The sequence below is a fragment of the Rhamphochromis longiceps genome, linkage group LG8 (assembly GCF_057381845.1).
Source record: "Rhamphochromis longiceps isolate RC_006_pf linkage group LG8, R_longiceps_female_GT1.1, whole genome shotgun sequence".
Lineage (NCBI taxonomy): Eukaryota > Metazoa > Chordata > Actinopteri > Cichliformes > Cichlidae > Rhamphochromis > Rhamphochromis longiceps.
This window is the reverse complement of record NC_140564.1, coordinates 31648464-31670781: the sequence shown is the minus strand read 5'-3', so window position 1 is coordinate 31670781 and position 22318 is coordinate 31648464. Positions and strand designations below refer to the sequence as shown.

The 22318-nt window shown below is 40.7% G+C and overlaps 1 protein-coding gene across 4 annotated transcripts in view; it reads left to right on the top strand.

Moving 5' to 3' along the window:
* Positions 1-22318, top strand: part of LOC146664059 (KAT8 regulatory NSL complex subunit 1-like) — a 42559-nt gene that overhangs the window by 8459 nt on the left and 11782 nt on the right. For all 4 annotated transcript variants that reach the window (XM_085417070.1, XM_085417071.1, XM_085417072.1 and 1 more), the window contains 3 exons: positions 1962-3429; positions 21126-21267; positions 21488-21571. In XM_085417070.1, the coding sequence (XP_085273196.1) occupies positions 2030-3429; positions 21126-21267; positions 21488-21571 (1626 nt within the window). In that variant the 5' untranslated portion in view covers positions 1962-2029. The remainder of the gene's footprint in view (positions 1-1961; positions 3430-21125; positions 21268-21487; positions 21572-22318) is intronic.

Here is a 22318-nt window from a genome sequence, read left to right as displayed (position 1 = left end):
ACTTTGCTTGTGTTTTATTCTTTAGCAGTTCACAGGTCAGCAGCATGTCAAAGAGTCAATGTCATGGAGTTTCCATTAGTATTAGTACATTTATATTGAACATATTTTAATAAACATTTAAGGCAAGAAACTTTCTTTTGGGGTGGTGGTAGTAATTTTCCACTCATTGTACAGTCTTACAGAACCTGTACAGCAAGTATTTCTGTTTAATGTTTTGTTGTATACAGGCACAGTCTGCATTCATGTTTTTCCCATCATGATATACAATTATTATGGAGAATATATTTTAAGTATATGGATGAAACATGGATTTTTCCTGGCTAACAGAGGGGCTGGGTGAGGGGGTGGGATACTACCAACATCAGCAAGATTAGTCGGTGTACAGTAAACACAAGGAGTTCCTGCTTTTTCCTGTTGCCTTGTTTGACAAAAAAAAAAACAAATACAAATTCTCCCAGTATTTCTAACTATCTTGTGAAGAAAACCATTGTACATATTAGGGGTGGTTGATATAACCTCAGCATTAAATCTTGATAATCTTGAAAATACTGAATTCTTTATTCATGTTTGATTCTTGAAGCTTGTGGGTACACGTAAATGAAGGGCATGGCCCATCCTCCTTTTCTAATGAGCTAATATCATTGATGAGAAATTGCTAATTTGAAGTGTGAATCTATTGAAATAAAGTGTCAACAGCAGCAATAGTGTAGTAGTGACACAGCATTATATCCAGTGACACAGCAAAAGACAAATGTGGCCTTGTTTGCTTTTTCCCCAGGACATTTTAAGTATAAAATTGCTGTTTAACAATAGCTAAACCAACTTAACCCTGTAACAGTTCAGTAGCTGCACAATATTATCACATAATGAAACTGAAAAATATTTAATAACTTGTAACTTTGGTTGAGCTTTTTTAATCAGTTGCTGAAAGTCCTCCTTCACTACTATGTAACCGGATCAGTAATTTCCATCCACCCTTGTTTACATTTGGGAGCTACTAGTATCCCCTCCTCCATAGCCTTCTTTGTTTTTGTTTTTAAAGTTTATTTATTTTAATTATAATTTTTTCCTGAAGTGGTGACACACGTTTGTTTCCACCTTTAGAGTAGAACAATTTTCTTGTACGTTTTTTTTGTAAGGTACCGCACTTTATTGGAGATTGTTGAAATATTTCCCTTTTAGGCACCAAATCTTCATCGCTCTCAGACATGCCTGGGCTTGTTGCACATAAAAGCATATTGTTTTACAGTAATGATATTGTGATGACATTATTATGTCACCATACAAATTTATGCTGGTATGATGATCCCTGGATATATGATGTATCATGGCTGATGTATGACACAGTTGTAGTAATTTTGTAATAAAAAAAAAGAATACAAAAGTCTTAGTATTTAAAATATTACTGTTTGTCTTTTTCTCCCTCTTCTTCTTCTTACTGTTGTTTTTATTGTTATATTGTTGCAATAATAATATTATTGTATTCATATCATTATTATAACAATAATAATAATCATAATAGAAGAAGAAGTGTGGACAACAGAAATTTCACTGTGCAAGCAGTGGTTTGAATAAAGCATATTTTTGTGTATACTTGGTTGCTGAACACAGTCACTAAAATACTGCATTTATTGCATCAAATATGGTTTCTCATATTTCAAGAACAGGTCTTATGATTCCCTCACCTGAGTAATTTTGAATGAATGAATATAAATGACACTAATGGAGCTGCTGGTTTCAGTTTTAAATGAACATAGGTAGTATCTGTATGTTTGTTTACACCTTGTTATGAGGCACATCCCTGTATAAGGTTACTAATGTTATCTCTTAAGCGCTGATGGGAAATTTACCACACAACTCCCTCATGTGAAATAGTATCAGAATTTGATGATGGGTGGTTTTTGGTCATAAGGTGAGTCTTAACTTTTATTTCTTTTCTGTGGTTTTTTTTGTCCCTGCAGGCTGTCCTCAGGTGGGGCAGTAAGCGGGTGGAGTGGAGCAGGCCGCGGTGCCCGTCCCTCTGCACTGCATGGCTGCGATGGCGCCCGCTCTCACCGACGCCCCAGCCGAAGCTCACCACATCCGCTTCAAACTGGCTGCCCCATCCTCGAGTCTCTCACCAGCCAGTGCAGAGAACAACGGTAACGCCAGCAACATCCTCATCCACAGCAGCGGCCCCGCCAAGTGCAAGGCCACCTCCGAAGAGTGTCCCCTCGACTATTGTGGCGGAGGCGGTAACCAGGAACAGCAGCAGCCACAGGCCCAATCTGACTCTGTGTCCCAGGCCTCTGCCCTGGGCAAACTCCAGCCACTTGTGGCTTCTTATCTTTACCCGGATGTGACACCTGTCCCTTCAACTAAGGAGTCAATTAAGCTGCAAGGAGTCCTCATTAAACAGTCTGTGCTGAAAAGCCACAGAATACTGCCCAACTCTCTGCTCAACGGCAGCGGAGACTTCCTCAGGAAGAGGCAGGCGATTGAACTGTCGGGCGGCCAGCTCAAAAGTCTCATGAGTGGCGGCACCAACGGAAGCGGCCAGCCCATGGCACCCGTCAACGGCCTGGCCAAGAAGCTGGCCACCATGTCCAGCTCTGGCTGTGTGGTCGCGGTGAATGGCGACAAGCCTCCCGCCGCCACCGACTCTCAGCCCCAGAACCTGCCCTTTGACTCTGAGACCTTGACGGCGACCTTAACAGGGCACATCCCTTTGAAAGGAGCTCTCAAACGGAGGCATTCCTCTGGGGTTTCTCAAAACACAGATGGACAAAATGTCGAACCACCAGTGCTTCAGTCAGCTGCACTTTCTCCCTTTACCAGCGGCAACCCTAACCCAGTTGAACAGGCGAATTTGGAGGAAGCAGATCCAGATACCCCTACGAGTCAGCCACAGGGTTCTGATGGAGAGCGGCCAGGCAGCAGTCAGCAGGGCTCACCGCCATGTACGCCTGCACCTCCCATACCCTGCAGTTCCTCCTCAGATAGCCTCGACGTTCATGTAAGAGAACGCACTCTCATCAATAGCAGCCGCCAGGCTGAGCTCGAGAGCCGACTGCGACGCCTGCACAAACGTCTTCAGGTGGTACAGGCAAAGCAGGTTGAGCGGCACATTCAGCAGCAGCTGGGTGGCTTCTTGGACACGGCCTTGAATCGGCTACTAGGCAGCAACCGGAAATCAGAGACTGCAACCCCCACAGCTTCATGGAGGACCGGGCGCCACTCGTCAAACAACCGGGACGGTCTGAGTCGTTTCCTGAAAAGTGGCTCGATGCCCTTGGAGCTGGAGAGGTTGTATTTGAGTGGCTCAGCCAACCTTCATTCAGCAGAAAGCGCCTTTGACTCTGATGTAACAGAGAGTAGCTCTGGAGGGGACTCTGACCTGGAGGAGGAGGAGCTGTCCCGAGTGGACATTGAGCAGCGGCATGTCAAAATGTAAGTCACCCTCTGAAACGTCAGGCTATTAGGGAGTTTGTACACAAGCACACAGCTGGTTAGAGCCTTCAAAGACTGGAGGTGAACACTGAGGGAAAGACGTCTTATGTTGGAAAAAGGTTTTATACAGAAGCTCCACAGAAGGATTCATTCAAAATTTGGCTGCACTGTTTGGTAACGCCACAGTACTCTGACATTTCATGGTGCTGGGAGTTGTTCAGTCCCTATATTTCCAGGGAAAGTTTCTTGCTGCAGTTTTTCTGTTATGCCATTCCAGGTGCTAGTGACAATTGTAACCACATAGCCTGCCTCAGTAGTTGTTGGGTAAAACCCCAGGAAGGGGTAAGAGGTACGATTCACCCAGAGAGAGAGCGTGTGTAGTTGTGTGGGTGCTATCCTGTGGAGAACGAACCGGCTCGAATGGACTTGCTGCCTCCTGAGAGGGCCTGAGCTGAAATCAAGCGTTGTATTTATTTGCAGGGCGAAAAAGTGAGCACCCACAGAGCACGTCACTGTTTTGGTTTAAAACTGAAACCTAGTAGGAACGTAGAACTGCAGGGGTGGTGGTTTTTGCAGAAGGTGTGAGTTTTATATTTTAACATGCTGCCTGTTGTGACGTCAGGTTTCCCTCAGCCAGGAGGGTGGCCTGTGCATGTACTTCATGGGAAGTTCACATCAGAGAACGTGTTTCTGTGTCATTAGATTTGGGGAAAGTGTGTGTGTGGGGGGGGGGGTAGAGCAGGTGGTGTTAGCAGCATTAATGGAGTTACTGGCCTGTTGAAGATTGGGTAGATTATTAACAAAGCAGTTAAGATCACTGATTTTTATTATCCTTTCCAGTGTTGACTTTAGACCTTTGACCTAAATAACTCCATAACGTAACAAGAAACTTGTGTCCTTAGCATACATGACTGAGGGGTTCAGTTTTGGAGCAAATGGTTTTTGAATGTTTTCTGTGGAGCTCAATGGGGGCGAGAATATGTTGATTAAGTTATACTTTATACAATTTCTGTCTTGTTCAAACACGAAAAGAAGCAAACCAATTAAGAAAACTAAATAAATATGATACGCAAGATAAATAAAACATAAGTTAAAAAATTAAAGGGGAAAATAAATGTAAATAAAATAATTGATTCAACTATAGAGAGAATAACTAAAAATGTAGATCAAATAAAATAGAATGCCAGAGAAAATAAAACAAGACAAATAAAAGTGTTAAAAAAATAAGGTAGAAAATTGGGGAAAGTAACATTAAGCAAAATTGAAAATTAAATAAGATATGTTAAAACCCAGGATAAGAAGTTCTCTAATGCCTTTTAAAATGCCTGTATACAGTAGTAGTACTAGTAGTAGTCATTTAGGTAATAAGGGTGAATATGGCAGTTCAGAGTTGCATGTTTGTAATGAAAGTGAAAGCTGTCATGTCTGCAGGGGGTTCCCAAAGTTATGTTCTTAAAAATACTACGACAGGGTTTTGTTTTTTTGTTGTTGTTTTTTAATTCAGTCTCCTTTGTTTTCAGTAGTGGATACGGTTTGCCAGGAGGTCATCAGGGTCATGGTGATAGAAATGGGAAGTTGTGACATTTTAGATGGCTGTATTATTTGTGAACTCATAGCTGAGAGTTGCATCTTGTCAGTGAAAATGCCAGGCAGAGGAAACAGTATGGAAAGGTTGGTTTAATTAGAGGCCGTCAAGGCAAATTGGTGGATCAACTTAACCCTTTCTTTTAGCTCTAACTCAGCCCATTATAATGTAGGCATCTCTTGAATTTCCCCAAGTAATGATGATCAAAAGCACTTTTCACCAAGCACCTGAAGTACTTTGAGGTATTATTTGAGTTTACATGTTGGGCTCAGTTAGCTCTTTAGACATGATATAAATGACTCATACTGAGCTCATTACATTCAGTGATTTCTTTCTCTAAAGGGGACCAATCATCATGTAATAATCAGCTGAAATTCCCAACAGTGGCTTCATCTTTTCTTCATCTGCTTCAGTTAATCTTCTGTTATAGCCAACATGATATGTCTTGTTGCTGCTTTACCATGAAAGCTTTCCAGCCACCAGCCATCACAAGGCTTTTATTGTGAAGCAGCAACGGCTTCTTGGAGCCTTAGTCACTCTTAACAAGCACTAACTCTTCAGTGAATTCAAGCACGTCTCTGTGGAAAACTGTACACGTATTTACAGTTTTTTTCCCCCTCCACTCTGTGAAACGCTGGATTTTAACCTGTATGGTAAATGACGCATCAGAACTTGTGAGTGTATGACCGTTTCTAAATGTTGTTTTGCTCAGAGAAGATCACTAATCAATCATTGGCTAACAATGTTAACCCTACTGAAGCAAGCTTAGGGCCTACAGGTCAGGAGATGTGTTAAGCAAACAAGTGTCGTTTTTCCACTCATGTATGTGACCTTAACCTGAGAGCAACTAGTTAAGCTTTGTGTTTGAGGGCAGCAGAGTGCTCTTAGCCTGAATTACTTGAAATTTTATCAAGTTTCAACTTAACAAAGAATTGGTTTCACCTTGGATTGATTATAGATAAACATTCAAATTTCAGTTCTTTTAGATAAATCATGATTATTTAACAGATTGTGGAAATATAAATAGATTAATTGAACTCAAGAAACGTTAACACCTGTGGTTCCCAAGTAGTGTGCTCTAGGTAAGTATGAGTGTGCTACAGGATTTGTGACAACCATATGTTGCTGTGATATACAACAATTAAGTATTAATTCATTTGTTGCATCAGTACATGAAAGCTACCTGTCTTGCGACTTTAGTGAGAGGGGATATCAACAGGGCTCAACTGACGTGTGGCATCTGTAGTGAGGTGTTGGTTAATGCCACCATGATGTCAAGCTAGCTGACGAGGCATTTGGAAACGAAATATCTGCCAGTTAAAGAGTGTTGAATTTGAACCAGAAGGCACAAGACAGTTGGGTTGGGTTAAAGTATCAGAAGCAGGGATGGAGTTGAGGTACAGGTTGGGCTGTCAGAAGCCGCATTACAATATCAAAAAAGAATGAACAGCAGATAAGAGTACAGGTGTGCCTTGAAGTTTTGGTTTTGCCATTTGTGCGTGCACAAACCAGTGGACTACATGACTAAGGGTTGCTGCTCTCACTATTCAAAATGCTAGTTGGTTAAACTATTTGTTTTAATTGATAGTAGTTAGCTTCTTCCCTGACAGACAGAAGTGCCTCTCTTGAATGCAGATGAGTGGCTGTAACTTCACAGTAAACAGGTGTTTAAATACTGTTATATATTTGTAGTCAGCAATGCACATAATAGTGGGTTTACACTGAATATTAGTGTTTTATTAATGTCCAACACCAGTTAGCTGCTGGCTCTAAGGTGCTATGCAGCCACCCACCATTAGCCAGACAGGCAAACAACCGAAGTAAGAGGAATTATACCCCCACAAAGTAGTGTGGGTCTGCACTAGTTTGGTGTAAAATGTGAGAGTAGACTGATATCACTTAGCTGGAGCAATCGTTAGGCCTAGTGTGGACTCTAAACATGCTTATGCTCACCGGCCAAAGACAAATTTTGATCTTGGAAAAGCCCCTAAAATATACAGCTGGTAATTTGAAGACATTACACATGACAAGTTTTTCATTTTCAAAGCAGAGGAAAATTCTGTATTTTTTTTGTTCATGGTGATACCTGCTAAGAAAAAATGCAATATAAAACTTTTAATTTATCTGGCTCAAAATTGGCCTCTGGAGGGCGACTACAGGTGTATGCAATGTAATTGGTTTGCAGTAAGTCGGTGTTTTCCTAAGTCATCTGTGCATTTTCCTGTTTTTTGTTTTGTTTTGTTTTTTTGTCACATTGATTGTGAGTAAAATAAAACCACATAAAGTCAAACTTCTTTTTTTTAAAAAAAAAATAATAATAAATATATATATATATATATATATATATATATATATATATAAAAAAACACCCAGCACGCCCCTGCGGGCGGTTTATCCTTCAAGCTCGGGTCCTCTACCAGAGGCCTGGGAGCTTGAGGGTCCTGCGCAGTATCTTAGCTGTTCCCAGGACTGCGCTCTTCTGGACAGAGATCTCCGATGTTGTTCCCGGGATCTGCTGGAGCCACTCGCCTAGCTTGGGAGTCACCGCACCTAGTGCTCCGATTACCACGGGGACCACCGTTACCTTCACCCTCCACATCCTCTCGAGCTCTTCTCTGAGCCCTTGGTATTTCTCCAGCTTCTCGTGTTCCTTCTTCCTGATATTGCTGTCATTGGGAACCGCTACATCGATCACTACGGCCGTCTTCTTCTGTTTGTCTACCACCACTATGTCCGGTTGGTTAGCCACCACCATTTTGTCCGTCTGTATCTGGAAGTCCCACAGGATCTTAGCTCGGTCATTCTCCACCACCCTTGGGGGCATCTCCCATTTTGACCTCGGGACTTCTAGGTTATACTCGGCACAGATGTTCCTGTACACTATGCCGGCCACTTGGTTATGGCGTTCCATGTATGCCTTGCCTGCTAGCATCTTGCACCCTGCTGTTATGTGCTGGATTGTCTCTGGGGCATCTTTACACAGCCTGCACCTGGGGTCTTGCCTGGTGTGATAGACCCCAGCCTCTATGGATCTTGTACTCAGAGCTTGTTCTTGTGCTGCCATGATTAGTGCCTCTGTGCTGTCTTTCAGTCCAGCTTTGTCCAGCCACTGGTAGGATTTCTGGATATCAGCCACCTCCTCTATCTGCCGGTGGTACATACCGTGCAGGGGCCTGTCCTTCCATGATGGTTCCTCGTCTCCCTCTTTCTTGGGTTTCTGCTGCCTGAGGTATTCACTGAGCACTCGGTCAGTTGGGGCCATCTTCCCAATGTATTCTTGGATGTTCCTTGTCTCATCCTGGACTGTGGTGCTGACACTCACCAGTCCCCGGCCCCCTTCCTTCCGCTTAGCATACAGCCTCAGGGTGCTGGACTTGGGGTGAAACCCTCCATGCATGGTCAGGAGCTTTCTTGTCTTTATGTCAGTGGCTTCTATCTCCTCCTTTGGCCAGCCTATTACCCCAGCAGGGTACCTGATCACGGGCAGGGCGTATGTGTTGATGGCCCGGATCTTGTTCTTACCATTCAGCTGACTCCTCAGGACTTGCCTGACCCTCTGCAGGTACTTGGTGGTTGCAGCCTTTCTAGCGGCCTCTTCATGGTTCCCATTTGCCTGCGGGATCCCCAGGTACTTGTAACTGTCCTCTATGTCTGCAATGTTGCCTTCTGGTAGTTCAATCCCCTCAGTTCTGACTACCTTCCCTCTCTTTGTTACCATCCGACTACACTTCTCCAGTCCGAACGACATTCCAATGTCATTGCTGTATAGCCTGGTAGTGTGGATCAGTGAATCGATGTCTCGTTCACTCTTGGCATACAGCTTGATGTCATCCATGTACAGGAGGTGGCTGACAACTGCTCCGTTCCGTAGTCGGTATCCGTAGCCAGTCTTGTTAATGATCTCACTGAGGGGGTTCAGGCCTATGCAGAACAGCAGTGGGGACAGAGCATCTCCTTGGTAGATCCCGCACTTGATGGTAATATATATATATATATATATATATATATATATATATATATATATATATATATATATATATATATATAAATAAATAAAAAAAAACATGCCTGGTGATTTTCCTTGGGATAGAAGGCCAAAACCTCTTCTGTAATCAAGGAAGAACACGGACATTGTGTAGCTGTTCATTCAGTATATTTAAAAAATAAAAAACCCCAAAAAACTGGTTTCTTAGCTCCCAGCCCTGCGGCTCTGAAACCTTAGCTCCCTTTGTGAACATGTTCGTCTTCCTGGAAATAAGGTGTGTGTGTTTATGTACATATAACCATGAAGCCACATTTTCACAACTGGCACTTTGTCTCAGTTACCAATTACTGGCTTACAGCTTGGTACCACTCAACACTACACTCACAATGTAATGTTGTCTTCTTCAGGCCAGCAGCACCTCAATTATTTAATGTCAGCCGAGTTGACAGCGTTGTGTAAAATAACCTATTTGGATGCGTTGCATTACTTACAGCTAATCCCATCATCGCTGTCTTTACTGTAGACGTGGTTTCTCGTATCTCAGAGGATTGGGGGGCCAGCCAACTGGCCAGCATCTGGTGCAGGCTGTCAATGTGACGTCTGTCCATGTGACGTCTGTCCATGCCGCTTTCCTTTATAAACTATTTGCAGAATCACTTGGATGCATTAGATTAGGCCTGTTACACTGCATTGAGAAATGAGTGGGTACTTTTTTTTTCTTTTAGTTTCTGAGGCAACAATAAACGCTCATCAGGAAATCTCAGATGTTACATAATGCCTCGTAGACAGAACAATGAAAACGTCTGCGTATTTGCACTCAGGTTTGGGGGCTTTGCATGTTTTAGTTGATCAAACTGTGCTTCAGTGATGGAGTACATGTTGCTCATATGATACTAATGCATCGGGACAGTTAAATGACTGTCTGCCCACCTTGCTTCTGCTTGTGAATCAGGGTGACTAGTTTGGCCGGGACCACAGCGTGCCCTTCATGCTTATGGCTCAGCATTACTCTGCAGTCTCAGCTGCTCAGCTACCTTGTCCCCATACTCATTCCTCCATGTCTGTGTATTTACGGATGTATGCGAGCCCCTGTGTACGTTCCTGTCCTGCTCTGACACATCTGGATGCGTTTAGCTCGAGCTGAGTTCCTGAACACGAACCCACAGTCGTTACATAACCCTCCTCTTTTATGTAATGACTTGCTGCTGCTGCTGCAGCTCTCTGGTTGAATTTGCCCTCTCTAGTTTCTCCTGCCCCACACCCTGCCTCGGCCTGCCTTGTTCAGTTTTCTTCCTATGAAAAGATGAGCCTGACCAGCTGCTAGCTCACCCCTGGCACATCAATTATATCTGAAGAAAATAATGTCAATGTTAGGATAGTTTTCAGCTCTTTTTATTATTTAATGTGTTTGAAAACCCTTCGCACAGGAGGACAAAGAACTAAAATGACAGCTGCTAACTTTAATTTCTCTGTTCTTGTTACATAGTATGAATGATGGCTTGCTGGTTGTGAAGCATAATTGAAAAAAGCGATTCAGAGGTCACACTTCAAAGTATCAATATAAGTATGGTAGAGAGTGGAAGTTATGGGAGTTTTAGTAGTGTAGTTTGGTTGGTTGGATTCATTTTCCCTCATAGTTTGCATACTTACACAAATACTGCAAGTCTTAAAAATGCTAAGCGGTGAATAATTGGATTTTATGATTAAAACAAAATAATAATTCACCATCCCTTTAATTCCAAAGAGAGTTAAAAAGATTGAGTAGCAGAGTCTTAAATCTTTCCTGCTTTGAGCTGTAGGATGCCTGAACTGGTCTGTTCACATTTAGATGATAGCTAACCTAAACTGCATTTGACACAGGGCTGGTACTGCAGCTTTAACCACCTTGTATAGTCCTGCAGAGATGTTTTGGAGGGTCCAACCTAAATCTGAGCTTTTGAAGTACAAATGAAGCTTTGTACTGGCTTTCTTTGTAGTAGTTACCTGTCTTGACAAAACTAAAAACCCCAGTCCCCATGGGCATTGCGATGGTGGTTCGCAGCTTTCAGTGTTAACTTGGGGTTACTGCTTCAGGCTGTAAGTGCATGGTGTGTTTGATGTGTTGTTTCACTTCTGTTTCGCACAAAATAAATAATTTGACTTCCATCTACATCAGTTATTATCAGAGGAATGTGTGATAATGATCTAGAAAGGATATAAACAGAGAAATGTAATTGTGGAGTATTTCTGCAGGAAGGTATTTATTTTTGTGCTTTCACAAATTAAATATTAATTTATTTTACCTCTCAGCAATGTAGTTTATTTGTAATTTGTACATTAGAGCTCTGAAACTTGAAACATGTGTCATTTAAACTGTCTTTTTATTAAGAGTTTTTCCTTTATACATATAAACAAAAAGAGAAGAAAAGGATTACAGATTATCTGTACATTCGGGGTAATTAGCCTGTACACTTAAGGCTGTGAAATATAAAAGGAAAAGAAAGCTAAATAAAGAAATATAAACATAAGTATTATAATAGTAATATTTCCCCAGATAACATAATCCCTGCAAAATAATCCGATTCATTCCCACCCAGGTCACTGCCCTAGACCTGTACACTGTATTTCCACTCCTGACATGAGGGAGTTGCACATAGACAAAAGTGAATGTACCTGAAAATCTGTGTCATTTAAATAGTTCCTGTGTTCAGGACTGACTCTGTCCCTTAGATCAATGACAGATGTGGAAATCACTTACATTTGTGGATGGATCAAAGTGAAATGAATTTGACTGATTTAAACCTCTTGGTTTTAAATACTTATCAATTTTATAATCCCTGTTCTGTCAGCTGCAGTTCCTGCAGTGTAAAACATACTTGGCAACAGATGAGTCCCAGCGTGAAAACATATTCATGCAAATTCTTGTGACAGTGCAACTCGTACTTGTACTACACAGCTTCCTTCTGCATTGCTAGTTGGGTTGCATATATAAAATGTATTTCTTCAGACACTAGAGCACACTCACGTTAAAGAGTTTTTAGTGTTAAGCTCAGCCTTGCTCTACTTGAACATAGGTCACTAAAGTTAAAGTAATCTCACTTATCCAAAAATCTGTGTATTTTCCTGTCATTTTAGACTTTGGAAGTAAGTGTTTTACTTTTGCATAAATTAACCAGTGAATTCTATTTAAAGTTTAAAATAATCCTCTTAATTAAAAACAAATTTTTCTCTTTTTTTAATTATAACAAACTCTGACATTTCCAGTTATTAAGTACTTGTTTTTAATCAGTGGTGCCAAACAATTTAACTGCAGTGGAGTTAATAATTAGATTTTTAAAAATAAGGTTAGGTTAGGGATTTCAGTGTTACTCCACTGGATTTAGAAGTATATGGAAAGTTAAAAGTATTTGTACCTCCTACATAGATTCTTTCACTCATAAAGAAGTTACTATTATTGTTTAGTTACAACAACAATTACATGGGAAGTTTTTGTAACCTTTCAGCCTGATCTTTAGACTCAAGGAATGACAGAAATGTTTAAAATTGCACTTTCCTGTCATGCCTTCAGTTGCCTGGCACATTTTATTTTAATTTTTTAAGGAAGTGAATTGAGGCAGATCTTTCAGTTGGTCTTATGGACCTGGTAAATGTTCTCCATAATGTACTTATTTAATGATAGAGAAACATTTGCAGAGGTATTTTTTGGGTTAAGGTTAAATAATAGTGATCCAAGTATAACAGCAGTACATTTAATGAATTTTTTGACCCGCTGGGTCAGATTTGACACTCCTGACCTGAACTGGAAGAAGTCTTCTTCCAGTTCAGCTCTAACTTGCCCACTCTCTTTATTGCCAGCCTGAGTAAAATATGAACATTCAATGACTGCTCTTTGGATTTGTGGCACATCTGTTGAGTATCAAATGTGTGCATTTGCTGAAGACTGCTTGAGAGGAAGGTGGAGGTAAAAAACGAGCCATCACTGCAAGTTGGAATGGGTGTGGGTGCACATTTTTAAACTGTCTCTCTCCTGGAAGATATTGATAGTGCTACATTTAGCTGTTCGCATGAAAGAGAGAGAAAAGTACAATGACCCAGCTCCTCTCTGACCTCCACACACAGCTTGCCAATCAGGCTGCGAGCCAGGAGCACATGTCAGATCATAAGTTTACGGAAAGTTACAGATTATGGGAGGCGCTCTGTCAAGGGTGTGTGTGACGCTGATGCTGTTAAATAATATGGCAATATGCAGTTTGGACCCGGATCATAAATATGGGTTAAGAGGAGGGAGAAAGTTAAGATAAAACCTACACTTTTAAACTAGCACTCACTGTATTTGTGCATCAGTGCCACAGAAAGCAGCTGATCACAGGTGACGTGGGTGGACATGACTTTTATTTACATGCACAATAGTTCTGTCTGTGCTTTGGCTGTGCAGTTAATCAAATTTTATATTAAACAAGATGATTAAGATAATCATCTGCCTTTTTTCTTTACTAATAGTCCAAAATGACACTTAGCCAGGCTTGTGGCAGTTTTACTTCAGTTCATATTTCTTTATGTAATTCAATTATATTTAAAGTGCATGGAAATCCACTTAATTCTTCTAAGTTGAAGCTGCTGTTTTTCCTGCATGTAATCATATTAATCTTGCTGTAATCACAAATCCCTAGTCTGTGTTAATGTCTGTCCTATACTAATTTTAAGTATTGTTGTGTAAGAGTGATAAAGTGAAAAAACAAACCTAACAATGCGTACTACAGTTGTATTAAGACTGTCGAGTTTCACTTATCCCCACAAAAAACAAACACAAATTCATATTTTCTATTAACTTTTCAAAGAAGTAAATGTGTTTCTAGTTTTGAAACCTCTCTATTTGTGTTCCCTTCAGCATGCTTCAGGTGGGATGACTGCTGTCAGTTTTCAGCTTAGCATAAATACAGACAGCTTTTATTTTTAAATGCTTGTGTAACTTTTAAAACATAGTGGTGATAAAAGGAAGCATAAGAAAGGACAATTTTCATCACCTTTTACATTTCCTGATAAGGTGCTTCTCGAAGTACAGCATGAATGACAGCAGCGTCATCTTCACTGCTTTTCTGTTTTCAACCTTTTTGAGGAAAAATGAGGCTATTTGGGATGAATCTTGTAAAACATTCATTCAGTACCCTCTCATACTGCTTTTAATTTGCTGTTATGCTTCACAGGTGAATTCATGGCTGTGGTTGGTGGAAACACATTTTTGCTGTCCTTTGTGGCACCTTTTTCCCCCCTGTGGGTTTAAAAAGAGAATTAATTAGTGAGCTTCATTTCTAAAAAAAAATGCCCAGCAGTCCAGTGTGATACAGTCGAAGCCCCTCTCATACTGCAGACATGCCTGTACACACTAGGGCTGCTCGATTATGGCAAAAATGATAATCACGATTATTTTCACTGAAATTGAGATCACGATTATTTGACGATATTTATTTAACCCTTTAAGACCTACTATAGAACCAAGTCCACCAGAGCTTATATTATTTTTTTTTACATGCTGTAGTGCCATTTGTGGGAGCATTTCAAGTTGCTATACATCAATACAACTGTTATAGCCCATATTTTAATAATATGTATGCATTAAGTCCATAGTAATTACATAAATTGCAAAAAAGTGCAATAAACTACAAAAAAAATTGAAAATCGCTTTTGTTTTGTTTACATATATTTCTACTTGGAGAAATTTAAGAGGTTTATCCCTCAAAACTTTAAATACAATAAAGTTGCAAAAAATAGTTTCCCACCACAGGAAATTTATTTTGAGTGTCTTCATAGTTTTATTTTGGAGATGCAGCAATTTTTATATACTGCAGGAAAAACAAAAAACAATCCTATGATGCAAATTTGCAAAGAAAACAGCATGTGCATCATTTCACTGTGGGAAGTGTTACGAACAGCTGATAGGAACGGCAAAGCGTGTTTCTGGAATATTATGTTTTTGTTCCTGCAAGCGCTTTTTATGCAATTTTTGCAAAGCTATATGTGGAACGAAACCGTGACCGAGGACAAGCTGATGGCATAAGATGTAAGTACAACTCCTCCGGTTTCATATGCAAAACAAATTATTGCGCTAGCTTACGCGGTTCAGGTTCTACAGGGATTTAAAAATAGTTACGCAAAACGGAGCGTGCTGCTCTGACCGGCTTTAAAGGGTTAACAATGACTTTAAAAAAATAATATAAAATGGTGTGCAACACCACTGAAGTTTTTTTTTTTTTTTTAAACTCTCTTTTCAACCAACGGCAGTCACTCTCCAAATAACTTCTGCTTAGCTTTCCGAGCTTCCCTCGGGTCCTCTTAATCAGCGGTCTCCAACCTTTTTTGCGCCACGGACCGGTTTATGCCCGACAATATTTTCACGGAACGGCCTTTAAGGTGTCGCGGATAAATGAGGGAGGGGCTAATAATCGGCTCAGTCATTTTTAATGATCGTTGAAAGCCCAGATCGTAATCGTGATTAAAATTCGATTAATTGAGCAGCCCTAGTTCAGCTTAAAGATTGCTTTACTTACTCTGCGCATAAAATGTAATTCATTATATTGGCATATTATTGCAATAATAGCTTCCCAGCAATTGCTCCACCAAATTGTCTTTCTACCTCCTGCCTTGTGTACAGGCCTGAAAGTAAACAAGTGAGCCGCAGACAAAATGTCTCGCTCATAGTGTGAGATTTTCAGCAAAGAATTTGCTTCATTCTGCATCGCAAAAACCCTTCGCTGCTGTACAGGGAAAGCACTTCATGGCAGTATGTTGCATTAACTAGATTTCATCCATCAGTTGTACTCTTCCTCATCTGGTGGCTTTCGAGTGGTAGACTGTGTGATGCAGGACAAAAGTTTATTCATGTTCGGTGAGAACACATCATTATCTTTGGGTTACTTCATTTGTACGTCTGGGTAGATTTGGTCTGTAGCAGGTGAGTCATCTGTGTTCTCACACACAGGGCTGTGCGATATGACCAAAATCTCATATCCCGATATTAAGACATCTATCGTCCGATAACGATATAAATCACAAAAATGTAACATTTTCTGTAAATTCTGTGAATCTCGGGCAGCTCGACTTGCGTGAAGTGTTTCCAGCTGGGCGTCATGGACCTAGAGTCGAGTGTTTTAACTGATGCATGAAACTATACATTTTTAGACAGGTTGTAACGGCCACCGTTTTCTTTGTGAGTATTTATTACACGGCGTGCTGCGGGGAAAAGCCTGTTCTAACGTTTGAGTCTAAGGTTTATTTTTTTAGCACCTGGCGGCTCTTTTTTGCTTCTTATCCGTAAATACTCTGCATCTTTCACGTGATTCAGTTTATTTTGAAAAGTCTCAACAGGATCTTGAGCTTTATTGTGAAAGGTTTATGTGGAAAATAAACTAGCGGAAACGTTGTGGTTTAACCGTCGTTGTTGCTAACAACAACGCATAAAAACAAGCGCTTGCCTGTCTGTAGTGTGGTTATATTAAATATAAGAGAAAGGGAGAACTTTAAGAAATTAATATAGCCACTACAGTGACCATCAAAACGATGAAAAAATATTGCTGTAAATAGTTTATTTTGCGACACCACGAAACAAACGATAGCGTAAAATGAAACGATAGACGTTTTTATATCGTTATTCGATATATATCGTTATATCGAACAGCCCCACACACACACACACACACACACACACACACACACACACACAGAGCAGTTAAGCATAATGCAATATAGTCAAGAAATAAATTGGTGACTTAAGCAATTTATACCACATCATGTATGATAAGCATTTTTTTCCTCTCCCATTTGTTGGCATCCTCTATGCAACGCTTGTGCTAGCTGCTCTTACCTCATGATGAGATAAAAGTGCATTGTGGAAAGGAATTAAACAGATCAGCCATTAGGTCAGTATGTTGAGTTCACCAATATCTGATCAGGATACTAACATCTGATTAAGATATCAGGTTGGTTCATCCTTACTAGCAGGTGAGAAATCCCTATGCACTGCTCATCGTTTTGTTACCAAACTACTGCACACCAAATCTGAATATCAGGTCTAGCCTTTTTGAGTAAAGATTGGACCATTGTCTGGTCCACATGTCGGGTTGTTGCACCCCTGATTAACATCCATAGGAAAACTGGTTGTTTTCACATGAGGCAGCGTCATGTGTCCAGCGGATGGGATATCAGGACCTGCTGGTTTTTGAGAGAGAGCTTTACTGAGAGGCAGCGTTACTGAGCGATTATGGTGGTTTTTGAAGGGGTCACTATGTTATAGACGACATATGTGCTGCATCCAGAGAAGCACCACAATGGAGAATCTGCTGACAGCCAGAAAACGGCCACCGAACCGGCTGCTGCTGGCACTTTGTGTGTGTATGTGGGAGTTGAGGGGGGAGGAAAATTTGTCCTGATTAGAGAGGAGGGGAGGAGCTCCTCGTTGGGAGAAAGAATGGGTGATAGTAGTGGGTTCTTTCTAACTGACCCCTCCTCTTTCTCAACCTCCTCAGTCACCCTGGTGATTGAGATCATTGGACTTGTAATGATCGCTCTGTTTGTGCTTTTGTAAACTGCAGCTGAAGCTCTTGCTGCTTCTCTTCTGTTATCTGATTTTAGGTTGTTCTGCACTTTCAGAGTGGATTATTTTAACTTACCTGGGATATTGTCTGTCAGTGCTGATGAGGTGTCCTAAGGACTGAAGCTCTTCATTCCCGTTCAGCCTTTCCTTATCATGTCTGTGATGTTTTGCTTCTGCTTTTAAGGAGCTGATGTATCCTCACTCGCCTTGGTGGTTTGGCTGTCTTTATGTGACTGCTGATCTTTGTATAATAACCATATTTAATGAACACATACCAAATTTTACTTTCATGCTATCAATATTTTCAAAGTTACAGACACTAGAAGAATAAAGGATTGGATAAGTCACCCATTATTATTATTATTATTATTATTATTATTATTATTATTATTATTATTATTATTATATTTAACAGCGCTTGTGTGCCCTCTTGAATTCTTGAGTACAGAAAATATCTGGAGGAAATGTTCTTTTATTAGGGCTGTTTAAAAACTGTATGTGAGAGGCCTCTCTTTTACATACATTACGTATCAGGCTCATCTACTAGCTGTGATGTCCTTTGCTCAGAGCTTAAAAACAAGATTTTGACTTTAGATTGTCACAGTTGGAGAATGTTTAAAATTTATTTGGTTGCAGTTTCTAACAGATTTTTATGTTGTGTAATAGTTGCTGAACTTTCACGTGGCTCAGAAATACCGTAGGAAATGACGTGGCAGTTTGACACACCCCTCTTTACCTTAAGTGCATATAACTTGATGCTTGTGCTAAGTAAAGCAAGACAGACAAATTATTTTAATGATTATAAGAGGACCAATTGTACTTGCGTGCAAGACTCTCCAGAATGTCAGTCAGTACCTTTACTGCAGTTGGACATCAAGTAGGCTGAATTTGGACCCTTTGGTGAGCTGGCTTTAGGTCCTGGGTCTCATGTTTGATACTTCTAATTCAAAGGGACTAAATGGAACTGATCGTGTGTGTGTGTGTGTGTGTGTGTGTGTGTGTGTGTGTGTGTGTGTGTGTGTGTGTGTGTGTGTGTGTGTGTGTGTGTGTGTGTGTGTGTGTGTGTGTGTGTGTGTGTGTGTGTGTGTGTGGAACAGCAACAGGAAGTAGTGCCAGCAGGAAACACTGCAGCTGTATTTACAGCATTGTCCTCCATACTATGTCGTAGTGAACGGGGACATAAGACTAGCAGATGTGTCAAGGAAGAAATCGGAATGTCTCTGATTGCACTGATCGGCTCCGTGATGGACGTCATCTGCCAGAGGAGCTCTGTTTCTGCTCAGCACCTCAGTAAGGCGGGATTCTTGGTTGGATTATTGGTTATTCCAGCGTCTGCACCCAGCCCCACCCCCCTCCTGCACCCTGTGCCCTGTAGATTTGCTTTTAAGGCCTGTCTGTTCCTCTCCAGACTGCCAGAGCGACCCTTCCCATCTCCCTTGTCTTTCTCTCCCATCTACCTCTGCCCTGGTGGAGGCTCTGGAAATTGAAAACAGGTTAGGGTGTGTGGGGAAGAGAGGAAAAAGAGGGAGTGCAAGGTCTATCTTTGTCTGCTATCTGAGTCATTACCTTCATTGTTCATCCACAGCCTCTGCGGCCCTGTCTTTGGAAGAAATGGCGCCCTCTGTGGTTGCTTCCGCACTGTGCAGGAGCAGACATTTTCCTCTCATGTCTGCCTTTGAAATGGCCATTCTGTGTGTCATACTGGTAAAATGGAGTACCCTGCTCTCAGCTGGCACTCGTTCCTTTCTCACAGAGCATACCCCTGCAGTGGAAACCCCCAGTTCTTTTTTTCTTTAATTTTTAATTTCTCCACATATTTATAATGCATGCCTAATCATGTTATTTTTTGACTCTAATGCTTTTCCAGGCTGCCTGCAGCTGCCACTGCTGGGAGCTCTGCTATAACGCTGATTCACTGACCTCTGCAGTCTGACAGCGGAAATGCTCCAAATAATCAATTTTAGTGTTTAATAATAGTTCAGTAAAACACCGGAAAGTACTTATATAAACTGGGAACAGACTAATAACTGTAGTTGAAGACCAGTTGCATAAATAAGTGGAGCTTCACTAAAGTCCACACTGGGTCCCAGCGAGATGAGGGCTGATGCCGACTGGTCGTTTTTTCTTATGAAGGTTGCTGATTGAAATGACCTGGAGGTGTCTGTGTGGCAGACACAATAAAAGCTGTTTGAATTCCTTAAATGCTAAGGAAGGGTGCTTCAGTGCTTCCTTTATTACCTCCTTTAGTAGCAGAGTGTACACTGAAACATCCTTTATAAAAGAAAATAATACTGTCCCACAGTTTCAGTAAATTAGGTGTGTTTTCTTTTTCACACAATAGTCTGTTGATATGTTTTGAGCCTTCATCAGCTGGCTGTGTTAAAACCTACATGTGACCTATGAACATCAAACTGCAATAATAAAACATGCTGCTTATCAAGTTGTTTCCTGGTGTGAGGTTGGGGGATTTTTACATGAGAAAGCTCAATAAATAAAGATTATGTGAGTTTGAAGTTCACCACAATTCAGTTGAGTGGACAGGATGAGTAATTAATCTCAGTGAGATAAATATGTTGTTTCACTTCATAGGCTGTTTAGTCCTTTTTATTTAAAATTACAGCCTTGGATATAAAGTTGTTTTTCATTGGTGTTTCTATTTAATTTGACCTTTGTGAAAAGAAATTAGTTTGTTTTTGTCCCCCACCCCAGTCCAACCTAAGGACAATTGAACAAGATAAGACCATGAAAGCAACTCGCTTGTTTCACAAGCCTGAATTAGACCTTGCAATCAAAGCACAATGATTAATCTTTAACTTTGATCTTGCACATATGTTTGTAAGGCTTAACAAGGTGTGTAGAAAGTTTCATTAAAAACAAAGTACTTAAAAAAAACAAAAAAAAAACTACTTGTACATTGCAGCCTTTTGAAACCCCCCTCAGCTCCTCCGTACTTTGATTTGACTCTTTTCAGTGCATCAGCTTCGAGACTCTTCCTTGCTATTGGTTGTTCCTTATCTTTGTGCATATGTGTGAATTTAAACACCAAAATAACAGCACATTTAAGACACATGGCTAACACAGGGCATTTACTCGCAGTAAAGATGTAGTAGTAAATAAGAACTTTATTTATATGATAGAGTCCTAAAAGGGAGATGAAAAAATGGTGAGAGATACAGCATCACATAACAGGAAGCTTATAAGAACGTGGTTTTAGATTTCACTGGGTTTTTTTTTTTGCCTGGCTCATCTCCTCAGACTGGTGGATCGAAATCCATCAGAGGTCCTGATGCCTCAGTTCAGATTGTCTGCCTGCAGCATAAACCTTCCTTTTTGTTGTATTCTGTATTAGCCCGTTGGCTTTTTTTTTTAGGTGTGCCTGTCTGTCTAGTTCAATGTGTCTGTGGAATTCAAACCATTGCTACAGCTGGTTTGGCTCAAATAAATAGAACCTAAAGTAGTGAAGAGTAGATTTGATCTGGACACACGTGACATAAATCACTATCACCCAGAGTATCTTCTGTTGACCATAACTTAAACACTCGTGTCATCCCCCCCTGCAGATGGAAGCGAGCAGAGAGCCGCTACACCGTGGAGAGAGCTGCCATCATCAGCCACTGGAACTGGCTCCAGGCCCACATCTCGGACTTGGAGTACCGCATCCGGCAGCAGACGGACATTTACAGACAGATCCGCGCCAGCAAGGTCGGTCCTTCCATTTATTAGACACGTCTGTGCATTTTAGTTTTTTTTTCTCTGATGTGCAGAAAAATCTTCCATCAAGTGTAATAAAATCAGAAAAGAGTCCTTTTATGTGTATTTCCACTGACACTGTAGGATGAAGAAGCTCTGTGATGCATTTTAACTTGTATTAATTTCTTTATCTTTGAATTGAAAGTATAACTCTCATCTCTCGATTTCTCAGGGCTCAGTAGAGCTGGGAGGTGTTTCGCCAAGTGGGGTGCTTGCAGGTGGGACAGAAGTAAAAGCAGAGCCTGTAAACACTCAGGTAAACAGATTTGTTTCTTTAAAAATTGTCTTTTTAATAGAACAGTAGCTGCTAGTGGCTTAAAACCATTGTTTTTATTCTTTTTGTTGACCTTTTTATTGTTTTTACATAATTTCTGTCACATGTATTGTTGCATTTGTACATGGTCACATGAAATAGGACAAACATTTAAAAAAATGAGGTCACTGTATGCACGAGTAATCCCTGTGAGTCAGTCTCATAAAGCAGTAAACAGTTCAAGACAGAGGTTGTCTTTAATCAACCTAGCCACTATCTTGGCTAGACAGACTGTTATCAGTTAAAATGGCAATTTTTACTATTTTTATATTCTTTTGATTTAGAAAAACATTTTGCCTGCATTAAAATACAACCGCTGACACGGTTTTCATAGCCCCCCTTTTCTTACTTAGCAAGGCTGATCCCATCATCTCAGGTACACAGCTCTGGCTGCAAGTTGCACAAGCTCCACCCACCAACTGTCCAAACCTTATTTTTGAGATGCACAACTGATCAGAATAAGTTGAAACTGTTTAAGACGGAGGATGAACCGAGATGAACTGAAAGCTTAACAAAGGGATTATTTTTGAATGAAGATGAGTTTAAAGATTTATGTAAGAGGCGAGCCTCAGATCAGTTTTTGTGAATACAAAGGGAAGAATACAAAAACAAAATTAGACAGCAGTAAGGTTACAAAATTTTCTTCTTGTTCTTCCAACAAATAGAAAATGGTGCAAGATAAAATCTTTA